We start from the raw sequence: 21,165 nt of genomic DNA, 5'->3' as shown, positions 1-21,165 counted from the left end.
ATTTCCACCTTGTTCTTCAGTTTGAGAGATGTTGTCGAGAAAAATTATAGTTGAAAAAATTTAGAGATAAAAACAAGATTCAAAATATAATTTTTTAGAGAAAATAAATAAATACAAAAATAAATAAAAGTTATAGTGAAATAAAATTGAACAAGAAAAAAGATATAAATTTCAGAGAAAAAATAGATTAGGAAGAGAAGGAAAAATTATAAATGACGAAATTTTAGAGAGAAAAAAATTCAGAGAAATATTAAATTTTTAAAGAGAGAAATGAAACTCATTTGTTGTATAAAAAATAGAAAGTAAATATATATAGAGATGAAAAATTCGGAAAGCGAGAGACAAATAATAATAAATATTCAAAATATGAAAATTCTAGAGAGAGAAAAATAAATTTTGTAGGGAGAAATTTATAAAGAAAAAGAAATTTAGAATAAAAAAGAAATTTTTTATAGATAAATATGAGAAAGAAAAAAAAGTCGAGTATTAGAAGAAAATATCAGATTTTAAAAATTTTACCTAGAATTTCATAATGGTTGTTTCAAAAACATAAAATTGAATTGGTTATCCAACAACATGTTTTTTAAAATCTAAAAACCAAAAACTAAAAACGAAATGATTATCAAATAGATCCTTAGTATTTGATATGCCCTCGAAGTCATAGTCATACCATCTAGTTTTTTTATTTACCATTGATATATCTTATTTAATTACCAATATATATCTATCATGATATACCATTTATATATTATTCAATCTCTAATATATCATTGATATACCTTATTTAATTATATATGTGTGGTAATATACCACGCATATACATGATCTGATATATTATTGATAGATTTGATTTTATATACCATGATTTGAATGTTGATATATTTGATATGAATGTCGATATACTTGATATGAATATCGATATATACAGGTGAATGTTAATATGTTATATTTACTCCAAAAAAAAATTTCATTTGGAATTATGGGTTAAAAGTTTTGTTTTACTCAAAATTATAAATTTTGGGTAGCATTATAGAAAATTTTTCTCTAACCCAAAATGAAATTGTTCAAAGAATGACTTTTTGAACTTTTTTTTTTTTTATCATTTGGAATTAAGAGACGTCATTCACAATTCACAATTACTGGTATATTTAGTTAAGGAGGTTATCTAATAAATTTACCTTTAGCATTCAAAAAAATATGACAAGTTTTGACATAAAATATTATGTGTGATAAATGGTCTAAATTGACGAATATCCTAAATTTGATGAAATTTATCGAGAAAAGAAAATAATTTCATCACATTAGGAATACATATTTCAAGTACGTGACTTAATTGATAGAATAACAACTTTCGGGCATGTGTTCTAAAAATAATAAAATCATGGTAAAAATTACTATTTTAATGTACTTTGACATACTTTAAATTAGGCAGATCGAATAAATAATAATTTAGATGAATTGTCTTTCATGGGTCCTATCAAGTTTTGGGTTACTTAGGCTGATATTGGATAGTCAAATGGATTAATATGAAATAAAGATAGAAAAATTGTCTTTAGTACGGCCATATTAGATACCATATTTTATAAATCTCTCTTTTTATTGTTCTTTATTTATTCTTACATCTTAGGAGAGGTCCTCTATAACATAACTAAAAATCACTTTACTATTATTATTCGATAAATTATTTAATATAAACTTAATATTAATAGAATAGTCATTAACCAAACTATTCCATAACCAATTTGATAAAATCTCGATTAATTAGTGTACTTCATATGCATTTCCTTGAACTCCTGAAAAAAACATTATATAAACTAGATTAAAAGAGTCGATATAAATAAACGTTAGAATTTTTTATTTACTATAATTATAATTTAAAAATAAAATAAATTTTAGAACTTTAAATGATATAATTCAAACATGAAATAATTTAATTTCTTTTCATTTATCAGGTATAATATATATATTTTTTTAGATCAAATACTAAACATAAATATATAGAAATATATTAAAGAAAGTAGATAAAATTAAAAAAAGCAATATTCAAATCAAGAAAAGTCTCTATTTTGACAAATTTGTTGCCCCTATTTAATAAGGATGAAAGCAGGGGAAGAGCGGGTGTGGGCTAATTGTTGTATGGTTGGGCTTGGCCCATTAGGGAAAGTAGGTCTGGTCCAGTGGATCTGAACTTACACTTCTTAATTACTATTGAACCTTTTTAATTACTACTGAACGATGATTACTGATAAATTATCCTTATTTTGGGTTCTGCTGTGACCAACAAAATTAAAAAAGGAAAAAACTGTTCCGGCTGTACGACGGCGACACTGCCGGTGCCGACTAGGAATAATCACGCTTCTGTTGTCTTCCAATCATCACTTGACAGTGCGGCCGCGCGATTCCTCTCTCTTCTCCAAAATTACCTTCCTATCCCCCAACTCTATCGCCTTCACATTGGTATTTTCCTTTTTTTTTTTTTTTTAAATTTATGTTTCCATTTCGGGGCACATCCAACATTTTCAGTTTTTCTATTTTATACTATGCTCGCCTATTTATTATCAATTTTACATTTTTTTTCTTTTGAACTTTTTCGATTAATAAAAAATGATATTTGGTCCAAGCGAGCATATATCTCCACGAGATTGTGACTTCGAATCTCCTTCGAACATATTGCACTAAAAAAGAATAGAAAATAAAAAAATGATATTTGAATATTTGATGACTTTACTCTTCATTTTTGCCGTTTAGAAATTTTAAAACTTTTTTTTTTAATTTATGTTAACTCACTCGTGTAAATTTATAAACCACTAATTTTATGATTAACCAATAGAAGTGATATCTTCATTTTACATTTTAGAAATTTTAAAACTTTATTTTTTTAATTTATTTTAACTCACTCGTGTAAATTTATCAACCATTGATTTTGGGATTAACCAAAAAAAAATCTTCAAATGTAGGGGATTAAATTGAAAAATTTTAAATAATAAAAACTAATTTGAAAAATACCTAAAATCTACCACATATATTTAGCTTATAAAATAAAGAGTCTCAATTTTCAATTTTATTAATTTTTTATATTAAAGTATCCAAATTAATTTACCTGCACATGAATCGTAATGAAATCAATTAGAATGAGAATATTATTTTTTTTGATATTGTTCACTAGAATTTTTTTGGGAATTGAAAGAAAGTTAAAATCCGAATCAAATATATAATAGTTACCCATATAACATTATTTTGCTAATTTTTTATTTTTAAAATAATAAAAAATTTTATTTTATTTTATTAGTATTTTTTTGATAGTAAATATTTATTATTGTAATAATTTTTTAATATTAACAAATAATAAATAATTAAAATGTAAATTACATCCAGTAAAATAATTTTATAAAAACAATCATTTAATATAGAATTTTATTTAATGATAATAAATTCTTTTTTAAAAAAATTTATTGATATTAATTAATAATAAAATAGTAAGATTAAAAAATAATAAAAATATAAAGCAATTAATTAAAAAGTTACAAGTGTAAGGAAGAAAAAGAATAAAAGTCCAATTGAAACTTTGGCAGCAGCTATAATCTTCGAATTATAATCTTCAAATTAGATTACTCAAGTTGATAAATTATAATCACTTTTAATTTACGTTTAAGCAACTACAAAGGGACATGGTCCCGAAATATTAAATGCTTCCATCGAAAATTCTATTTGGTGTATCTAATTAATTGAAAGTTTTTTTTAGTTCAATACTATTGGGGAGTGAAGGATGAAACTTCTAATATTTTAGTCCAAAAAATATATGTCATAACCAATTAAATTATGTTGGTCAACCAAAGCACAGCTCAACAAGTTAAGACATATGTATCTGACTATGGACTTAAGAGTCCAAATCCTGCGCACACGTGTTGTACTAAGAAAAATCAACTAAGTTACGTTTTTCTAATTAATTAAAATTCGTTTCATTAAATGAGGGATAATATTGTTTAAAAACTTTTTTTCAATATATTTTTAATATATTTGATAAATATATGTTTTAGTCCAAAAATTTTTTTTTTTTAAATTTAGTCTTTAATGTTTACTATTTTTCAGTTTTGTTTATTATATTTTAATATTTTTCCATCATATCTTATTTGTTGATAAATGCTAAAATTAGAAAGTTATCCGATACATACTTGGTGAATTGGTAGAATTTTAGAAGAGAAATTAAGTCAGCTAAAAAGAAAAGTTTCTAAATCTTTCTCCAAAATATTAATAGACGTTTGATTTTTTATTTTTTAGCCAACATAATTTGAGTTTATAAATTCTTTTCAACTCACTTAGTATTATACCTTGTAAATTTGTACAAGTGTGCCGTGGAATGACAAAAATATCTGTACAGTTACATCTCCATGGGGTCCGACTCGTGGAATTTTAATTTTGAATGGAGAGGGAGAGTTTTCTGTCTTTTTTTTTTCTTTTCTAATTTTAATTGGGATTAAATTTGACAAAAATTTAAAAGTTTATTACTTACCATGAGCACAATAAGAAAATCACATTTTCTTAACACTATATCATCCTCATTAATATTGTAGATCCATGAATAATAAAAAATCCAACCATATTTTTGTTACTATAGTTAACAATAATAATAATAAAAAAGTAACGAAATATAGCTCAATTTATTAAGGTATCATAACTTTGATAAAAAGTTAAAAATTCAAACTCCACCAACCACTTCAATATATTATTGAACTAAAAAAATAAGCAACAATGAGATAATTTTAAATGATTCTACGAATATTAACTTTTAAAAATTTAAAGGTTAAATAAATATAAATATTATTGATTTGAGCATATTAAAAAAGTAAATAAATTTAAAAGTCAATTTCCACGTAGGGTTGAGACTCTAAATGTTCAATTTGATTTCTTATCTTTATTTCGTTATTAAAAATGAATGAATTAAATTGAGTATGTTTATTAATGTCATGGTAGTTGAGGAAAATATTGGATAAAAGGATATTAAGTGAAAAAATAATTAATTTTTTAAAGAGTTTAGAGACTAAACTAAACGTTTTAAATATTTAAGGACCAAAATGAGATTTTAACCTTTACCATTTAACCATCTATTTGAAGTTATATTTTGTTTTACAAAGAAAATTGCACAAAACTTCAAATAAACAGCAAATATCCTGCATCTATTTGTGCATCTATTTGTAATAAAAGAAAAAAAAATCCTAATAAATCCTAGTTCTACTAATATAGATGAAAGAGAAAAGGGAAAAAAAGAAGTCAGTAGCTAATTTATTACAAATATCAGAGAAAATATCCCACATGATAAATGAGGTTGGAAACTTATAAGAGAGTGTTGAAGAAAACTAACATTAAAGAAAAATAGGTAAAGAAAATAGGCTTATGAAAAGTTAAAGGAATTGAGGTGAAATTTAGGATTTGGTAGAATTAAAGTCTGATTGGGCGTGATGGTACCGTGAGTGTTTTAAAATAAAATAGTATAATTGATTTTTTAAAATCACCATCAAAGTGGTATCTTAATAATCAATCTAAAATAATTTTAAACTTTCTGAAAATTCATTTTTCAATTTGTCAAGCAGGTCAATGAAGAGGGGAGTGATTTAAATTTTGACAATAGAAAAAGTGATTTTGACCATGCAAAAAATCACTCCCAAACACACCCTCCTGATTTTGAAAAACAAATTTAAGTATAATTGATTTTCTAAAATCACCAATCTTCTGCCAACCATATCAATAAACCGGATTTTAACACCAACCTTTAATAATTGTGAATCATATTTTAACAATTTTATTGATATTAAATAATAATAACACAGTAAAATTAAATAATTATTGATAAATTAAATATAATTTGTAATATTTATTATAAAATCACATCATCTAATTAAAATTTTATTAAAAGAAAAATGATTAGTAGTACAAAATAAAGAATAAAATTGTAAAAGAGTTGAGTAAAAATGTTATAGGAGACAAATTAGAGAAAAGGGTTTTAAAATATTTTTAATCCAAGATAAGCCAAGTGGGGACTTCATTTCTTCTTCACTTTGTACCTGTCCATAAAGAAAATAAGATATACGGTATATAATTCAAGGATTAACATTGGGTTTAAGTATTTTTGGACCAAATTCAAAACAAATTTACGTGGCTTAAACTTGATTTAAATAATAACATATCCTTATAGAAATATCAACTGAGTTTAAGTATTTTTAGTTCAAATTCAAAATAAATTTATATGGGTTTAAACTTGATTTAAATAATATCACATCATTGTAAAAATATGAAAAATAGAAAAATATGTCGCCCTTGTTTAATTGGAGCATCATTCTTGAAAAAAATTAGGTTATTCTTATTTAACTCTTTAATGGTATGTTAGTAATGAATTTGTTTGGAAAATAATTGAACTTTCTAAATCAAGGAGAGGTAGGTTGAGGAATGGTCAAATTACTCAAATATTCTCGTAAACAAATGAATAAGCATTGAGATTTACTCATCCTAAAAAATAGGATCATAAATTTTTGAAACAACCAGTATTTGCAAAAGTCAGCTTTATCCAGTTTCATGATTAACGCGAATATAAGTTTAATTCACCGTAATGAGTATCGGTCTCAAATTAAGAGGTAATAAATTCAAATCTTCCACCCACCCGTTGAACTTTATGACTAGCCAATTTTTTAAAGTTGAAGTTGAAGGTTAAAATGGTAAAGTTAAAATTGAAAAGTTGAAGGTTAAAGTTTATTTGTTCAAATATGGTTTAATTTGTAAAGCTAAAAGTTGAAGGTTACATTTTACGATGAATCCAAATACAGGAGTAAAAAATGATTTACTTTTCTTAACAAAAGTAAAATTAAAATTATAAAATTCGAATTGAGAGAAAAAAGGTTGGTAAGTTAATTAGATTTTATGTCTTACTATTAGGGTGTTTTTAGAGTGATTTTGGTTTGTCACGTTAAAATTACTTCCATTCTCATTAATTAAATATTAAAAAATTGATTTTAGAAAAATTTAAAATCACTTTAAATTAATTATAAGGTATCATGATAATTTTGAAAATTCAATTATACTCAAATCTGATTTTTTTAAAAATTACTTATTCTACCATTACTCCCAAATACTCCCTTGTACTTATCAATTCTATAGATGATAAAACCATTAAAAAAAATTAATTAGAGATTCCATATTGTCTATAACATTTTCGAGAGGCAGTGAGTCTAAGCATAATTCAGATAATCATCCACCAACAATCAAAACATCAGTGGGTTGAAGTTGTATTAAAAAGAAAAAAAAAATTGAGAGGTAATTTCCCACAAAATATTTATTTTTAATTATTGAAGTATGTACGAAATGAGTACTGTGGTGAAGTGGAATGGAAGACAACAAAGTAATTTTATAATTTACATATTATAAATGGAAACTGAAATCACGTCTCTATCTCCGACCCTCAAAACCAAACCGTATAAAAGGTTTCTTTTTGTAGGTTTATTTCCCAACTATTTTCTTTTTTACTTTTAAAATTAAGTTTTATCGAAAACAACTTTTGCGTTTCGTTTTCTCAGCTATAATATATCTTTTAAGCATCGACTTTTATTTGTTTTTAAATAATAAACAAAAGACATCTGTAATAAGACTATAAAATGTTTTCCTTTTTCATTTTCCACGGTGTAATTTCATTGGATATTATTTAGTTGAAAATCATGCCGAGTGAGTCTCTGTTAGGATGAAAAATTGTAAAATGTTTCTAACTTTTTTTAGAATAAAGACTGCATCTCGTCTCATCTCAAATTAATAATAAAAAAAAAAGTTGTAAATTTCAAGTTGAATTTGTCAAAATACACAAATGAGTTTTTTTTTTTCTTTAAAAATAAAATTGTTTTAATTTTTGGTTGTGGGGGTGCAAAGGGGGTGAGAGCTTTGCTGGGGATGAAAGAGGCCAAATATTTATGCGAAGCAAATCTCGCCGCGCAGAGAGCACAGAATCGAAAAAAAAAAAGAACAGAGACTACAGACTCACTCTTCTAATCTAATACACAGCCAACGACCAACATAAAATCCCGATTCAATTTTTGACACACCCTCCCCTCTCCTTCCCAAAACAAAAACAAAACAAAAAAAAAAGAGAAAAAAAAAAGGCCTTTTGGATTGTTTTTTGTATTGAATCGCCATAAACCCTAAATTCGAAATGCCAATGATGACGTGAGAGTCGCAATAGACATGGTTAAGCAACGCGAAACCAACACCAAACCATGGGACACGCTGGAGGAGCTCTTGCTCGCCTCCGCCGTCAAACGCCATGGAACCACCAGCTGGGATTCCGTCGCCATGGAGCTACACAATCGATGCTCCCAATCCCCTTCCTCCCAAGATTGTAGGAACAAGTTCTACGACCTCAAGCGCCGCTTCCTCTCCCAAAACCAAAACGACGACGATTCCGGCTCCTTGATGCGTATGCTCGAGGAGTTGAGAAAGATTCGGGTGGAGGAGCTTCGGCGTGATGTTCAACGTCGGGATTTGTTGATCGTGTAAAATTCTTGCAGTTTCACTCAGAGATCTGAGCCTAACTGATTGGTTCCTTGAGAGATCTGAAGATGTTTTCCCCCTTTTTTTTGTTTGTGTGAAACAGGTCATTGGAAATGAAGGTGAAGCGGTTGGAGGAGGAGAGGGACCGAAGTTTGGTAGAAGGCGAGGCGGCGCCGGATCTGGACGCCCACGCCCACGCCAACGCCCCGAAAAGAAACCTCCCGCCGCCCTCCGGGGACGACTCCGACGATCGCGAGAACCGATCCCTCAACGAATCCAATTCGACGAGTAAAAAAGACGATGTTCGACACAACGGCGTCGTTCAGGCGATAACCGAGTCGGTGAAAATCACAAAGAAGGAAACCGGGCCGCTCCGAACCGTGGCTGAACCGGAGAGGGAATGGTCATTCAACGGCGCAGGAGGGGAGCCGGAAGCGGCTGTCCAGCCCCGGCCTCATAAACGAAGAAGGGAAAGAGAGAGGAATTGGGGGAAAGTGAGTCAGAGTCAGAGTCAGGCGGGTGGAATCGGCGATTCGAACGATGCGTGGGAATCCGTGAGCGAGTCGAAGCAAGAAGGAAAAGAGAAAGAGGGGGCGGCGTCCAAACAGCAAATTAGCAGCGACGTCCAAAGCTCGGGCAGCTTGTCTCAGAGAAAACGGTGTCGTATCAGAAGTGGTACTGGTACTGGTGGCGACAGAGGAGGAGGAGGAGGAGGAGGAAGCAGCAGCGGCGACGACCCCGAGGCCGATGCGCTCTCTCCCGCCAAGGGGAAGCCCTCACCCATCAAATCTGAACCGTTGCTCAAGTTTCTCGAGATCATTCGGTCCCATCGGCTTGGCTCAGCCTTCGAGCGGCGCCTACGGAGCCAGGTATGTTAGCTCCTCGCCTCGCCTCCACGGATATTCGTTATTTACTTAAAAAAACGAGCCTAAGTAATTAAATTAATTATTGGACATGGAAATTTAGAAACATACACACACACACACACAAAAAAAAAAAAAAAAAGAAAGGGGCCGGGACTGGATAAGAAAAAGTAATGTGTGTAAAGAAGGAATCACATTATGAACGGCGTTGATGATTCATCCTTAGGTCTGTCCAGGTAGGAGTGAAAAATCACGGCCTTGTACTTTGGGGCGTAGAAGGACTTTTTTGTCATTCGCAACAGAGACTGAGGGTGTTTTGGTCCTTAACATTAGGACAATTAGGTGACATGCTATGGTCGTACGTGGAATCCGAGCCTTGTCACCTTGACACGCAAGCACGTAACTCATGATATTTGGCCAACGGTGGAGACTGGAGCCGTAAACCCTTCCGTTAGTAAAACTATACCAAACTGCGTCGTTTACCTGAAATTAGACCTCCAATCCTTAAATTGCCCTTCTGCCTAAACCTAATACCATGCCCATCCCCGCATCTTAGTCTGGCCCAAAAATTCTCATTTTCCTAAAACTCATATACACATATATGAATATATATTTTATTATTCAACTTAAAAAAACATTAAATATTCCAACCCAGCCATTCATTTTCACAAACCGGTTCGAAGTGATGGACCGGTTTGACCCTAGTCTGAATAAGAATATTCGTCTTCCTCCCCGCTTTCCTAAACTCTGCTCCAACGATGCGGAGCCAGTTGCTTGCGTTTTTTTTTTTTTTTTTTTTTTTTTGCGTTGGATGTGTGGCAGTCGGCGGAGGGGCTGGGTCGATTTTCTCTTCAATAATTATCCATTGTTTTTTTTTTCTGGTTTAATTTTGCAGGAATCAGATAGATACAAAAAATTGATTCGGCAACACATCGATCTCAGAACGATTCATTCGAGAGTGGTGAAAGGAGCGTATGCGGATTCCATTCACCGGTTCTTCCGAGATCTTCTCCTACTCTTCAACAACGCCATCATTTTCTTCCACAGATCCTCTCCCGAAAACGCTGCAGCACTTAAACTTCGAGCCCTTGTGTTGAAAGAAATGAAAGAGCAACTACGAAATCCCCAACCCCAACCCATTGTCGCAAAATCAAAACCCAAGCAGGAAGTGGATTCGTCGTCCAAGCCCTCTGCCATAGTCGGGTGTCGTAAACGCGACTCTGTTGTTCTGCTTTCGGATGTCGGTGGCAAAAAGGCTGAAAAGAATTCGAGAAACATCGAAGAGAAACCCAAGGTTGATCATAGCAACAAGGCCACTGATTCGTCGGAGATTAAAATTTATGAAAAGGGCACGTGGAAGAAGGGGTTGAAAGAGAGACCAAGAGCGGCGGCGGGTAATTCGGGCCCCAGAAGCAGCTCGAGAACAAGCACGAGCAAAAACAATAATGGGGAAGTGAAGCATGAATATGGGGGGAATGAATTGAGCTCTCACGACGGGATGGAGGTCCGAATGGAAAAGAAAGAGAGAGCGACGAAGAAGAAGCAAGGGGCCGTGAGCTTCTTGAAGAGAATGAAGCAGAATTCTCCAAGCGAAGCAGCGGAGGAAGATGGCGACGTTTCAGAGGATGAGAGTTTGAAAGAAGAGGAAGAAGAGGAGGAAGAGGAGGAGGAGGAGGAGAAGAGGAAGAGGAAGATGAACAACAAGCAGAAGGAAGGGAGGAGAGAAAGGGCAACACGTAGCGGTGGCGGCGGGGGTGGAGGGAGAGGGAAGAGAGGGGTGGGGAGGCCGCCAAAGAAAGCTGAAGCTGCAACAGTAAAGAGGCAGCAGAAGGAGGAGGTGGGCGGTGGTAATGGCAATGGCAAACAACGGAAGCGTTCAAGGAGATAGTGAATTATTGATTGATTCTTAATGTATAATGTAAATTATGTGGTAGTGTGTTTGTTATCCATTTTGTTTAGATTACAGGTTAATTACAAGTTAGAGGTTAGCAGGGAGGGAAAGAAAGAGGGGAACCGACCATTCTTCTTTTTTTCGTTGCTAAGTACACCCATTCATCATATACATATCCAGATTTTAGAAGAAAAAAAGAAAACAATTGGAATTTAGAAATTTGGTCTTTTTGTTCTTCAATAGAAAAGGAAGTGATCATGTAAAGAAATCATTTTTAAGGAGTTACTATTAAGAAGAACAAGTTGAGGCAGATCGCCTTCATGTCATGACAGCCTGGCTCGAGCCAGATTGGGAGAAAAAACGTCGCCCCACATGCAATTGTGTCCAGATTTCAACAGGTGATTTTAAAGAATTAAATCTCAAAAGCTCTAGTGGAGAAACAGGTGCTTTTTCAAATAAATTTATGGTTGGTGTTTGAAATACATAGAAACTCAAGTGAAGTACGTAGCAGAAGAAGTCGATCCTAAACCAAATAAGTTCACCAAATCCAAATCAGAGGATATCATGTGATGGCTTCACATGACCCATGTGACAAAAAAAAAAAAAAAAACACAAATAATCTTAATTTTATCTTAGTGTGGAGTGTGTCATTTTACCATTACCTTTCTGTCCTTTACAGCCAGACCAGACCAACAGATCACACACTTCACTTCACTTCGCCTATTATAATTATTTATTGTTCCCTTGATCATCATCTTCCACACACCATACCACTATGAAAATCCATCCGACAGCAGCTTTGGTCGGTGTCTGCGTCTTGATTCTCACCACCATTTTGATTTCCTTTCCGATGATGAGATTCCACCATCACAAATCGGCTCCAAATCAACCCAGAAGACTACTGCTGCTTTCTTCACTTTCGTCGTTGCCGCTGCCCACAAATCAGAACAACGCCAATGGACAACTGAAAGATGCTCCAAAATCCGCTGCCGCAAGTCTCAGGGTGGCGCCGCCGAGCAAATCAAATCCCACGCAGAACAAGTAATCAATTACTTTATAATTTTCAATACCCATTTTTTGTACAAACATCTTACAGTGAGAGATACACCAAATTTTTGCCGTAGATTATTGATAAATAGATGCAGGGTTTTTACTTCTTCTTAGAGTTAGACTTAGATCTCCACTACTCTGTCGATTTTATTTCACTGACATGATGAATTGGGACATACAGAAACTCCAGATTTGATGTTCATGACTTGGATTCGTAAGAAATTACTTAGTTTTAGCTTCATTTTGTAGTCATGTTGGAAATCTGGAAGATCGGAGTCTTTATTAGTTAATTCTCGGGTCAAACGATGAGATGAAAAAAGGATGTAAATTATTCAAAATAGAACTTGTAATGTAATAGTGTTGAAAACTTGAAAATGCGCATCATTAAGCAAATCAAAGCGCATAATTACTAAATTTAGTAAATTTAAGGTTCCAAATGTTGACTGATTTTTTTTTTCTTTTTGGAAATAATGTTACTTCATTTTGCAACCTATGGCATCTTCTGATGGGAATTTATTATTGAGCGGATGTCTGGACTCTCTTTTTTCTTTTAAATATTATTACTTTTTAAACCTTTTTTTTTTTTTGGGGAATATATGTTGTGTTGTTTTTGTTTTCTAAGATTGATTCAACTGTTCTTTGGAAGAGATTTTTGTAGGCAAGAATATATGTTTGTGTTGTTAATGTTTGAGTATTTTTATTCTAATTTAATTTATATTATTTGTTTTAATTTAATCTCTCATGCTTTAAATTTCTTAAATTTAGTCACACTTATTCACGAATTAACAAAAATTTAGAAGAGAAAAAAAATCAAAAATAGAAAATTTGAATAATGAAACCAAAACAAAATAACTATTTATAACGATCAATAATTTTAACACTATTGCGAATTCATACACTGATTAGGATATTGTTTCTTATAAATATAGTTTTTTTTTAAATTAAAGTCTTATTAATATAGAATCCATAATAGAATTTTGTTTTTTAGTATAAATTTGAAAGGGAGTTGAGTGGACATGGACAATGTATAGACAGAGGGATCTTTATTTAGTGGGTTTCCGATTTAGTGTGAGTATTTTGAATTGTGAAATTCTAAGTTGGGTATTTAAAAGCAAACTAGCCATGCCAATGATACCTATTTTTGCATCAGATTGGACATAGTCCCATTGGAAGGAGCCAACAAGTATAATCACTATGGTCCAAAGATTTTTCTATTTCTATTTCTATTTCTATTTCTCATTTCTTGGAAAAAATCAAATGTAGGTCATGTTTGCATACAGCTATTGGTCTATCTTTTTTTCAACAATTTTTTCTTCTCATATATACACTTAATTATTACTTATATAATCTTGAACTGAAAAAAAAAATATACTTGTTTGTTATATGATCCTTTTGTTTTGACAAATGAACTCTCCCTTACGTCAGGCTTTCTAAATACTGAATTAGATAACACAAAGTCTCCTCCAAAATTTTGATTAACGAATATACGAAGTAATGGAGAAAAATCCACTAAAAATAAAATACATCCCTTGAATGAGTTTCAAAGGAAAACAATTTATCTCCGTAATATATGTGTGTGTGTTGAAAAAATAAAAATAAATCAGTCAACGGTCCAAGGTAGGACTAATTACAATATTTTAAGAAAAGTGAAAATTAAATAATAGTGGGTTTGTGTTGTTCGTCTTCAAAAGTCAAAATTCAACTGTGTTGTTGTTTCCCCTTGGTTATAAGTTTCTTCTCATTTCTCCTCTCTGGTCATCTTCTGCATTACTTAATTACCCATTTCAAATTCAAATCTTCTTACACATCTCTCATGGCTTCTCCTTCTCCTTCTCCACTTCATCTTCTTCTAATTCTAGTTCTTGTTCTTTCACCATCCTCTACCATTGCTCAGCCCCACGTAAACATAACTTTGGGCTCTTCTCTCACCGCACAAAATGACAATTCCTTCTGGTCCTCAAAATCTGGTGACTTTGCTTTCGGCTTCTTGCAATCTCCAACTGGCGACTATTTGTTGGCCATTTGGTTCAACAAAATCCTCGACAAAACTGTGGTTTGGTCCGCTAATCGGGACAACTTGGTCCCTGAAGGATCCAAAATTCAATTCACCATACGCTCTCAGCTCGTGCTCAACAACCCTCGAGGCGAACAAATATGGACTGCCCATTTGGCAGTCACCAATCAATCAGTTTCCTATGCTGCCATGCTTGATACTGGCAACTTCGTGTTGGCTGCCGCCGATTCTAAGATTTTGTGGCAGAGCTTCGATGACCCTACGGATACGATTTTACCATCACAGATTGTTAATCAGGGCGGAATTCTTGTTGCCCCTTATTCAGAAACCAATTACTCGAGTGGAAGATTTCTTCTCTCCATGCGAAGTGATGGGATTTTGGGGCTCTACCGCAGAGCGTTCCCTTTGGATACAATTGGTAAAGCCTATTGGGAAACTAACACCGAAGGCTCTGGGTTCCAGCTGGTCTTCAATCTCTCTGGTTCCATTTATCTCATCGCGAAGAACAAAACCATTCTGAAAACTTTGACATCGAATACACCATCTCCTCAAAATTTCTACCACCGGGCGATTCTTGAGCACGATGGGGTTTTCAGACAATATGTTTACCCCAAATCCAAGATGGGAAATGGGAGTGATTCGTCCTGGTCTAATGGCTGGTCTCAAGTGTCGAACCCCACGCCTGGGAATATTTGTACCAGTTTTTATGATGGTGCGGGAAGTGGGGCGTGCGGGTTTAATAGCTATTGCAGGCTTGGGGATGATCAGAGGCCCTATTGCACTTGCCCACCGGGCTATGACTTGCTTGATCCTAACGATGTGATGAAAGGTTGTAAACCCACTTTCGCTCTTCAGAGTTGTGATGAATCGCTTGATGAAACCGATGACTTCCAAATTTCCCCTTTGGAGAATACGGACTGGCCACAGTCTTATGATCTGGAGCATTACAAACCGGTAACAGAGGATTGGTGCAGAGCCCAATGTTTGAGCGATTGTTTTTGTGTTGCTGCCATTTTCAGAGGCGCGGATTGTTGGAAGAAGAAATATCCTCTTTCCTTCGGGAAAATGGATCCTGGCGTCGGCGGAAGAGCCCTCATTAAAGTAAGGAAGGATAACTCTACTTTCAGATTACCTGATCATCTTGTCGAGAAAGACAAAACTTTGTTGGTCGCTGGGTCAGTTCTATTGGGCACTTCTGTGTTTCTAATCTTCATCCTAATGCCGGTCACTTTTCTGCTTGTTTACCGATTTAGTAAAAGGCGATTGGTGGGTGTTAAAGGAAAGTCACAAGCACTGGGTATGAACTTAAAAGTTTTTAGCTTTGAAGAGCTAAACAAGGCCACAAATGGATTCTCAGAGCAGCTGGGGAGCGGTGCTTTTGCTACTGTTTACAAAGGGATTGTTGATTCTATGGACAACAGCTTGGTAGCTGTTAAAAAGTTGGACAATGCGGTGAAAGAGGGAGACCAAGAATTTAAAGCTGAAGTGAGCGCTATTGCTCGAACAAACCACAAAAATTTTGGTACGATTGCTTGGTTTTTGTAACGAAGGGCCACACAGAATGCTGGTGTATGAGTTCATGCACAATGGGTCTGTCGCGGATTTTCTTTTCGCGCACTCAAAACCAAATTGGTATCAGAGAATTCAAGTGGTTGGGGGAACTGCTAGAGGGCTGTGTTATTTGCACGAAGAGTGCAGCACTCAGATCATTCATTGCGACATTAAACCTCAAAACATCCTGCTCGATGACTCTTTGGATGCACGAATATCAGACTTCGGTTTGGCCAAACTGTTGAAAAAGAACCAAACTCGAACCATGACTGCAATTAGAGGAACCAAAGGATATGTGGCTCCAGAATGGTTCAGAAACCTTCCCATCACAGTGAAGGTTGACGTTTATAGCTTTGGGATTCTGTTGTTGGAGATGATCTGTTGCAGAAGAAGTTTTGAACTGAAAGCAGAGAATGCAGATGAAATGGTGTTGGCGGATTGGGCTTACGATTGCTTCAGAAAGAGGAGAATGAAGATGTTGGTTGAAAATGATGAAGAAGCAAAGAATGATATGGAAAGGGTGGAGAAGTTTGTCATGATTGCAATTTGGTGCATTCAAGAGGAGCCATCTTTGAGGCCTTGTATGAAGAAAGTTGTACAGATGCTTGAAGGTGCCGTTGAAGTTTCAATTCCGCCCGACCCATCTTCATTCATTAGCACAATTCATTAATCAATCACTCCTAATAAAATTGTGCATTAAAATTTTCTTTCATGAATAATTCTTAATATATGTCCACTAACGACTAAGATTTTTATTTTCTTTTCTGTCTGTTGGTCAACTTAAGCTATGGATGATTTTAAAATTATTTCACAAATCAAAGGAGTGGATGGCGGCTCTTGAAATCTATTATCTAATACAAGACAAACTTGGTTAAAATCTCATCGACACAATAAAAAGAAATGTAATTCTGTCTTTTATAATATTTTGAATTATAATTTTAGTTTAACAAATATGAGCGGGGGTGAAGAAGAATAAACCACCTCAGCAATATTGCGTTTGAGGTTGGAACTTGGAAGACGGGATTCACTTTTTCTTTATAATATTAATAGATCCCATAACTCTATTCAAAGATTTATCTACAAATTTTGTTAGTGCAACAAATTATTGCGATAAAAAATTTGTATCATAGGTTTACTCTTTCTTTGTTTACTTTTACCACTAAAATTTTTGGTATCAGATGATGTGACTTTATTATAAAATATTATAAATTTATGTTTAATTTAATTTAATTATATTAATCAATATCAATAAAAATTGTTGTTATTAAATAAAATAAATTGTTATAGTAAAAAATATTTACTTTCCATTCAATAAAATAAATCAAAATATATTATTATTTTAGTTAAAAATAATATTAACACACTTTTAGTTAATATATTCATAATTAGTTAAAAATAAAAAATAGGTATTCTAGTAATTTTTATACATCTCATTGTTTTTATGATTCTAGATAATTTTAGTAAACGACATCAATAAATTTTTATTTCAATTATAAAAAACAACAATTTGATTGCAATGAATTTTCTTTTCAATTTCTTATATTTAGACTTCGGGCAAGTAAATGGGGCACGAATATATAAGTCCAATCTTTTGTTACCCAAAGAAGAAGGTAAACTGCATATAGAATTTTTAGGATTTATTTATTTGAGTTCTAACCGCAAATTGAAATTGAATTATATATTTCTCCACTGGAATCTGCATCTAATCAATTTGTAAGATGTAAACTTAGAAAGAATGTTCCCAAGTCATAAAAATATAGGAAGAGTAAGTGGATATATTGCTTGCCTAGGTGACGTGAGGCCATTAAAATAAAATATCTCCGCTACGGAAACTCGGTTTAGTAGATAAAAAATAATAATGATAATTCGAATCCAAAAATTTTTGTATACAGCTGAAATTACAAGGCAGTACTTTATTCCTGTGATTGAGTGGTCAAATGGGTGGTGCCTTACCCGGTTAACACCTACCCCGCGTGGAAATTCGGCCTATCAATTGTTTGGCTTTAAAGACTTTAAAATTGGAAGTCAACAGCGAGACGACGCCACCGCTTTGTCATTGGAATTCCATTTTGTTCATAAATTTCCTCTGCAAGCTCCAACCATTCTGCCCCTGAAATGGAACTTTGAATTCCCCCACCTTGAGCTGCCCTCTTCCACTTCTCTCATGGCTTCTCCCTTGGGGCCTATTCTTCTACTTTTGCTTCTTTTTCTTTCCCCATCCTCTATCCTTATCCTTGCTCAGACCTACACAAATGTAACTTTAGACTCCTCTCTCACTGCTCGTACTGATGGCTCCTTCTGGCCCTCTAAATCTGGTGACTTTGCCTTCGGTTTCCTCCAATCTGGAGATGGAGGTGGAGACTATTTGCTGGCCATTTGGTTCAACAAAATTGCAGAAAAAACTGTGGTTTGGTCCGCTAATCGGGACAAATTGGCACCTGGAGGATCCATAGTTTCACTTACCCGCAGTGGTCAACTCGTGCTCAGCGGCCCTCGAGGTGATCAAATATGGAGTGCAAACTTAGCAGGTGGCAACCAAACAGTTTCCTACGCTGCAATGCTCGATAACGGCAACTTCATTTTGGCTGCCAGGGATTCTGAAATTTTGTGGCAAACCTTCGATGTGCCTACCGATACCATTTTACCATCACAGACTGTTAGTCAGGGCAAAAGTCTTTTTGCTTCTTATTCACAAACCAATTACTCCAGTGGAAGATTTCAACTCGCGATGCAACCTGATGGGAATCTGGTGCTTTACCCCACACAATTCCCCACAGATACAAGAAGCAGGGCTTATTGGGCAACTGCCACAGTAGGCTCCGGCTTCCAGCTCGTCTTCAACCTCTCTGGTTCCATTTATCTCATCGCAAAGAATGAAACCATTTTGGAATTTTTGACATCAGATACTCCACCGACCCAGAATTTCTACCACCGAGCGATTCTCGAGGATGATGGGGTTTTCAGACAGTATGTTTACCCAAAGATTGGTAGTGGAAGTAATTCGTCTTGGCCTAAAGCTTGGTCTCAAGTTTCGGACTCCACACCTTCCAACATCTGTACGGCACTTAATGATGGTACGGTAAGTGGAGCGTGCGGATTTAATAGCTATTGTAGGCTTGGGAATAATCAGAGGCCATATTGCACTTGTCCACCGGGCTATGACTTACTTGATCCAGATGATGTGATAAAAGGCTGTAAACCCAAATTTGTTTCTCAAAGTTGTGACGCATCGTTTCCTGAAGCTGATGACTTCGAGTTTTCCCCTCTAGAAAATGCGGACTGGCCTCAGGCTGATTACGCCCATTTCCAACCAGTAAATGAGGACTGGTGCAGAAGCGAATGTTTGAGCGATTGCTTCTGTGTGGCTGCCATTTTCAGAAATGGGGAATGTTGGAAGAAGAAGTTTCCCCTTTCCTTTGGGAGGATGGATTCTAGCGTCGGCGGAAAAGCTCTCATCAAAATCAGGAAAGACAACTCTACTTTCAGACCTTATAATCCCTCTGATAAACATACCAACAAAACTAAGTTAGTCGTTGGATCAGTTCTGTTGGGAAGCTCTGTATTTCTAAACCTCACCTTACTGCTGCTCACCTTTTTGATTGGCTACCGATTCAACAAAAGGAAATCAAAGGTTCTTCAAGGAGACCCGTTAGCGTTAGGTGTGAATTTGAGGGCTTTCAGCTATGAAGAGCTAGACAAGGCCACGGTCGGATTCACAGAGCAGTTGGGAAGTGGGGCTTTTGCTACTGTCTATAAAGGAACTCTGGACGACAACAACCTGGTGGCGGTTAAAAAGTTGGACAATATGGTGAGAGAGGGAGGAGAGCAAGAATTTAAAGCTGAAGTGAGCGCTATTGCTCGAACAAACCACAGGAATTTGGTTCGTTTGCTAGGTTTTTGCAATGAAGGAGAAAACAGAATGCTGGTGTATGAGTTCATGCATAATGGATCTCTTGCAGATTTCCTTTTCGGGCCCTCAAAACCAAATTGGTACCAGAGAATTCAACTAGTTCTAGGAACTGCCAGAGGGCTATCTTATCTACACGAAGAGTGCAGCACCCAGATCATTCATTGCGATATCAAGCCTCAAAACATCCTTCTAGATGACTCTTTTGCTGCACGAATTGCAGACTTTGGTTTGGCCAAACTTTTGAACAAAAACCAAACTCGAACCATGACTGCAATTAGAGGAACCAAAGGATATGTAGCTCCAGAGTGGTTCAGAAGCCTCCCCATTACTGTGAAGGTTGATGTGTACAGTTTTGGGATTCTATTATTGGAGATCATCTGTTGCAGGAAGAATTTTGAACTAGAAGCAAAAAATGAAGACGAAATGGTGCTAAGCGATTGGGCTTATGATTGCATGAGAGAGAGGAAAGTAGAGATGTTAGTAAGAAATGATGAGGAAGCAAAGAATGATATAAAGAGGGTGGAGAAGTTTGTTATGATTGCAATTTGGTGCATTCAAGAGGAGCCATCGTTGAGACCCTCTATGAAGAAAGTCATACAGATGCTTGAAGGTGCAGTTCAAGTTTCAACTCCCCCTGACCCATCTTCATTTATCAGTACAATTCAGTGACACAACTTTCTTCTATTATGTGAAAACATTGTCTCTTCTCGCATATCATATGAATAACCCAATACAATTGTCCAATACAAAATGTCTCAGCTGCACTTTGTGGTATAGTTTAGACTAGCCTCAATTGTCAGTCATATAGGACCATCTTGTCTTGCCTCAACTCTCAACTCTGTTTGTTTTCGAAGAAGAGAAGAGCTTCAATACCGCCAAGGCTCCAAGCCAACCCTTTCTCTACTTTGCTTTTTTTGTCATTTAGTTCCTTTGGGAAGTAGTTCTCTGACCGTCCCACTTTTATGATTTTTCAAGTTTCTAGATTCAAATAAATACTACATTACGTATAATTTGTAAACTATGTATAATTTAATTAAATTTGAATCCTTCAAACAAAATGACAATATCCTGATAGGATATTAATTTAACCTAAAGATTGTTTTTAACAAAACGTATTGTGAGAGTTGACCGTGTGGCTTGAGACAAATGTATAGTCCTTTTCACAGTTGGTTGCAATAATCACAATCACAACCGCGTGAAGGATAAATAAAAATTTTCATAGTTGGTTTAATCCATTCCCTTTCTGGGTTGGTTTGAAGGACAAAGGGAGCTTCTTTGCCTTACGGTTTCTCCACACAAATAGTTCCTTTATTGGGAAAGCAACGCTGAAAGTGAATGGAACGATTTTAAGAACTCTACCTTC

At 34.4% G+C, this 21,165-nt stretch overlaps 3 protein-coding genes across 3 annotated transcripts; all 3 read left to right on the top strand.

Annotated features, from left to right (window-relative positions):
* Window positions 1-7,908: 7,908 nt before the first annotated feature.
* On the top strand, window positions 7,909-11,496 carry LOC148212627 (uncharacterized). Its single transcript, XM_088121205.1, has 3 exons — window positions 7,909-8,525; window positions 8,627-9,392; window positions 10,282-11,496. Exons 1-3 carry the CDS (start codon window positions 8,218-8,220, stop codon window positions 11,272-11,274), a joined length of 2,067 nt encoding a protein of 688 aa, XP_087977331.1. The 5' UTR covers window positions 7,909-8,217; the 3' UTR covers window positions 11,275-11,496.
* A 1,869-nt stretch (window positions 11,497-13,365) lies between these two features.
* On the top strand, window positions 13,366-16,651 carry LOC111017307 (G-type lectin S-receptor-like serine/threonine-protein kinase LECRK3). The gene is given in 2 exon segments (XM_088120547.1): window positions 13,366-15,859; window positions 15,861-16,651. Coding segments are annotated over 2 exon segments (2,421 nt in total). The 5' UTR covers window positions 13,366-14,140; the 3' UTR covers window positions 16,563-16,651.
* A 1,177-nt stretch (window positions 16,652-17,828) lies between these two features.
* LOC111017326 (G-type lectin S-receptor-like serine/threonine-protein kinase LECRK3) lies at window positions 17,829-20,820 on the top strand. Its single transcript, XM_022293041.2, has one exon. The coding sequence runs from the start codon at window positions 18,057-18,059 to the stop codon at window positions 20,469-20,471; it is 2,415 nt and encodes an 804-aa protein (XP_022148733.1). The 5' UTR covers window positions 17,829-18,056; the 3' UTR covers window positions 20,472-20,820.
* Window positions 20,821-21,165: the final 345 nt, after the last annotated feature.

This window comes from Momordica charantia (assembly GCF_013281855.1).
Source record: "Momordica charantia cultivar OHB3-1 chromosome 2 unlocalized genomic scaffold, Mcharantia_2.0 BLBB01000002.1, whole genome shotgun sequence".
Taxonomy (NCBI): Eukaryota; Viridiplantae; Streptophyta; class Magnoliopsida; order Cucurbitales; family Cucurbitaceae; genus Momordica; species Momordica charantia.
This window is presented reverse-complemented; position numbering and strand designations above follow the sequence as displayed.

Coding starts and splice junctions, on each gene's coding strand:
- LOC148212627 (XM_088121205.1), top strand. CDS start 8,218: ATGGTTAAGCAACGCGAAACCAACACCAAACCATGGGACACGCTGGAG. Junction 8,526..8,626: donor CGTCGGGATTTGTTGATCGT/GTAAAATTCTTG, acceptor TGTGTGAAACAG/GTCATTGGAAATGAAGGTGA. Junction 9,393..10,281: donor AGCGGCGCCTACGGAGCCAG/GTATGTTAGCTC, acceptor TTAATTTTGCAG/GAATCAGATAGATACAAAAA.
- LOC111017326 (XM_022293041.2), top strand. CDS start 18,057: ATGGCTTCTCCCTTGGGGCCTATTCTTCTACTTTTGCTTCTTTTTCTT.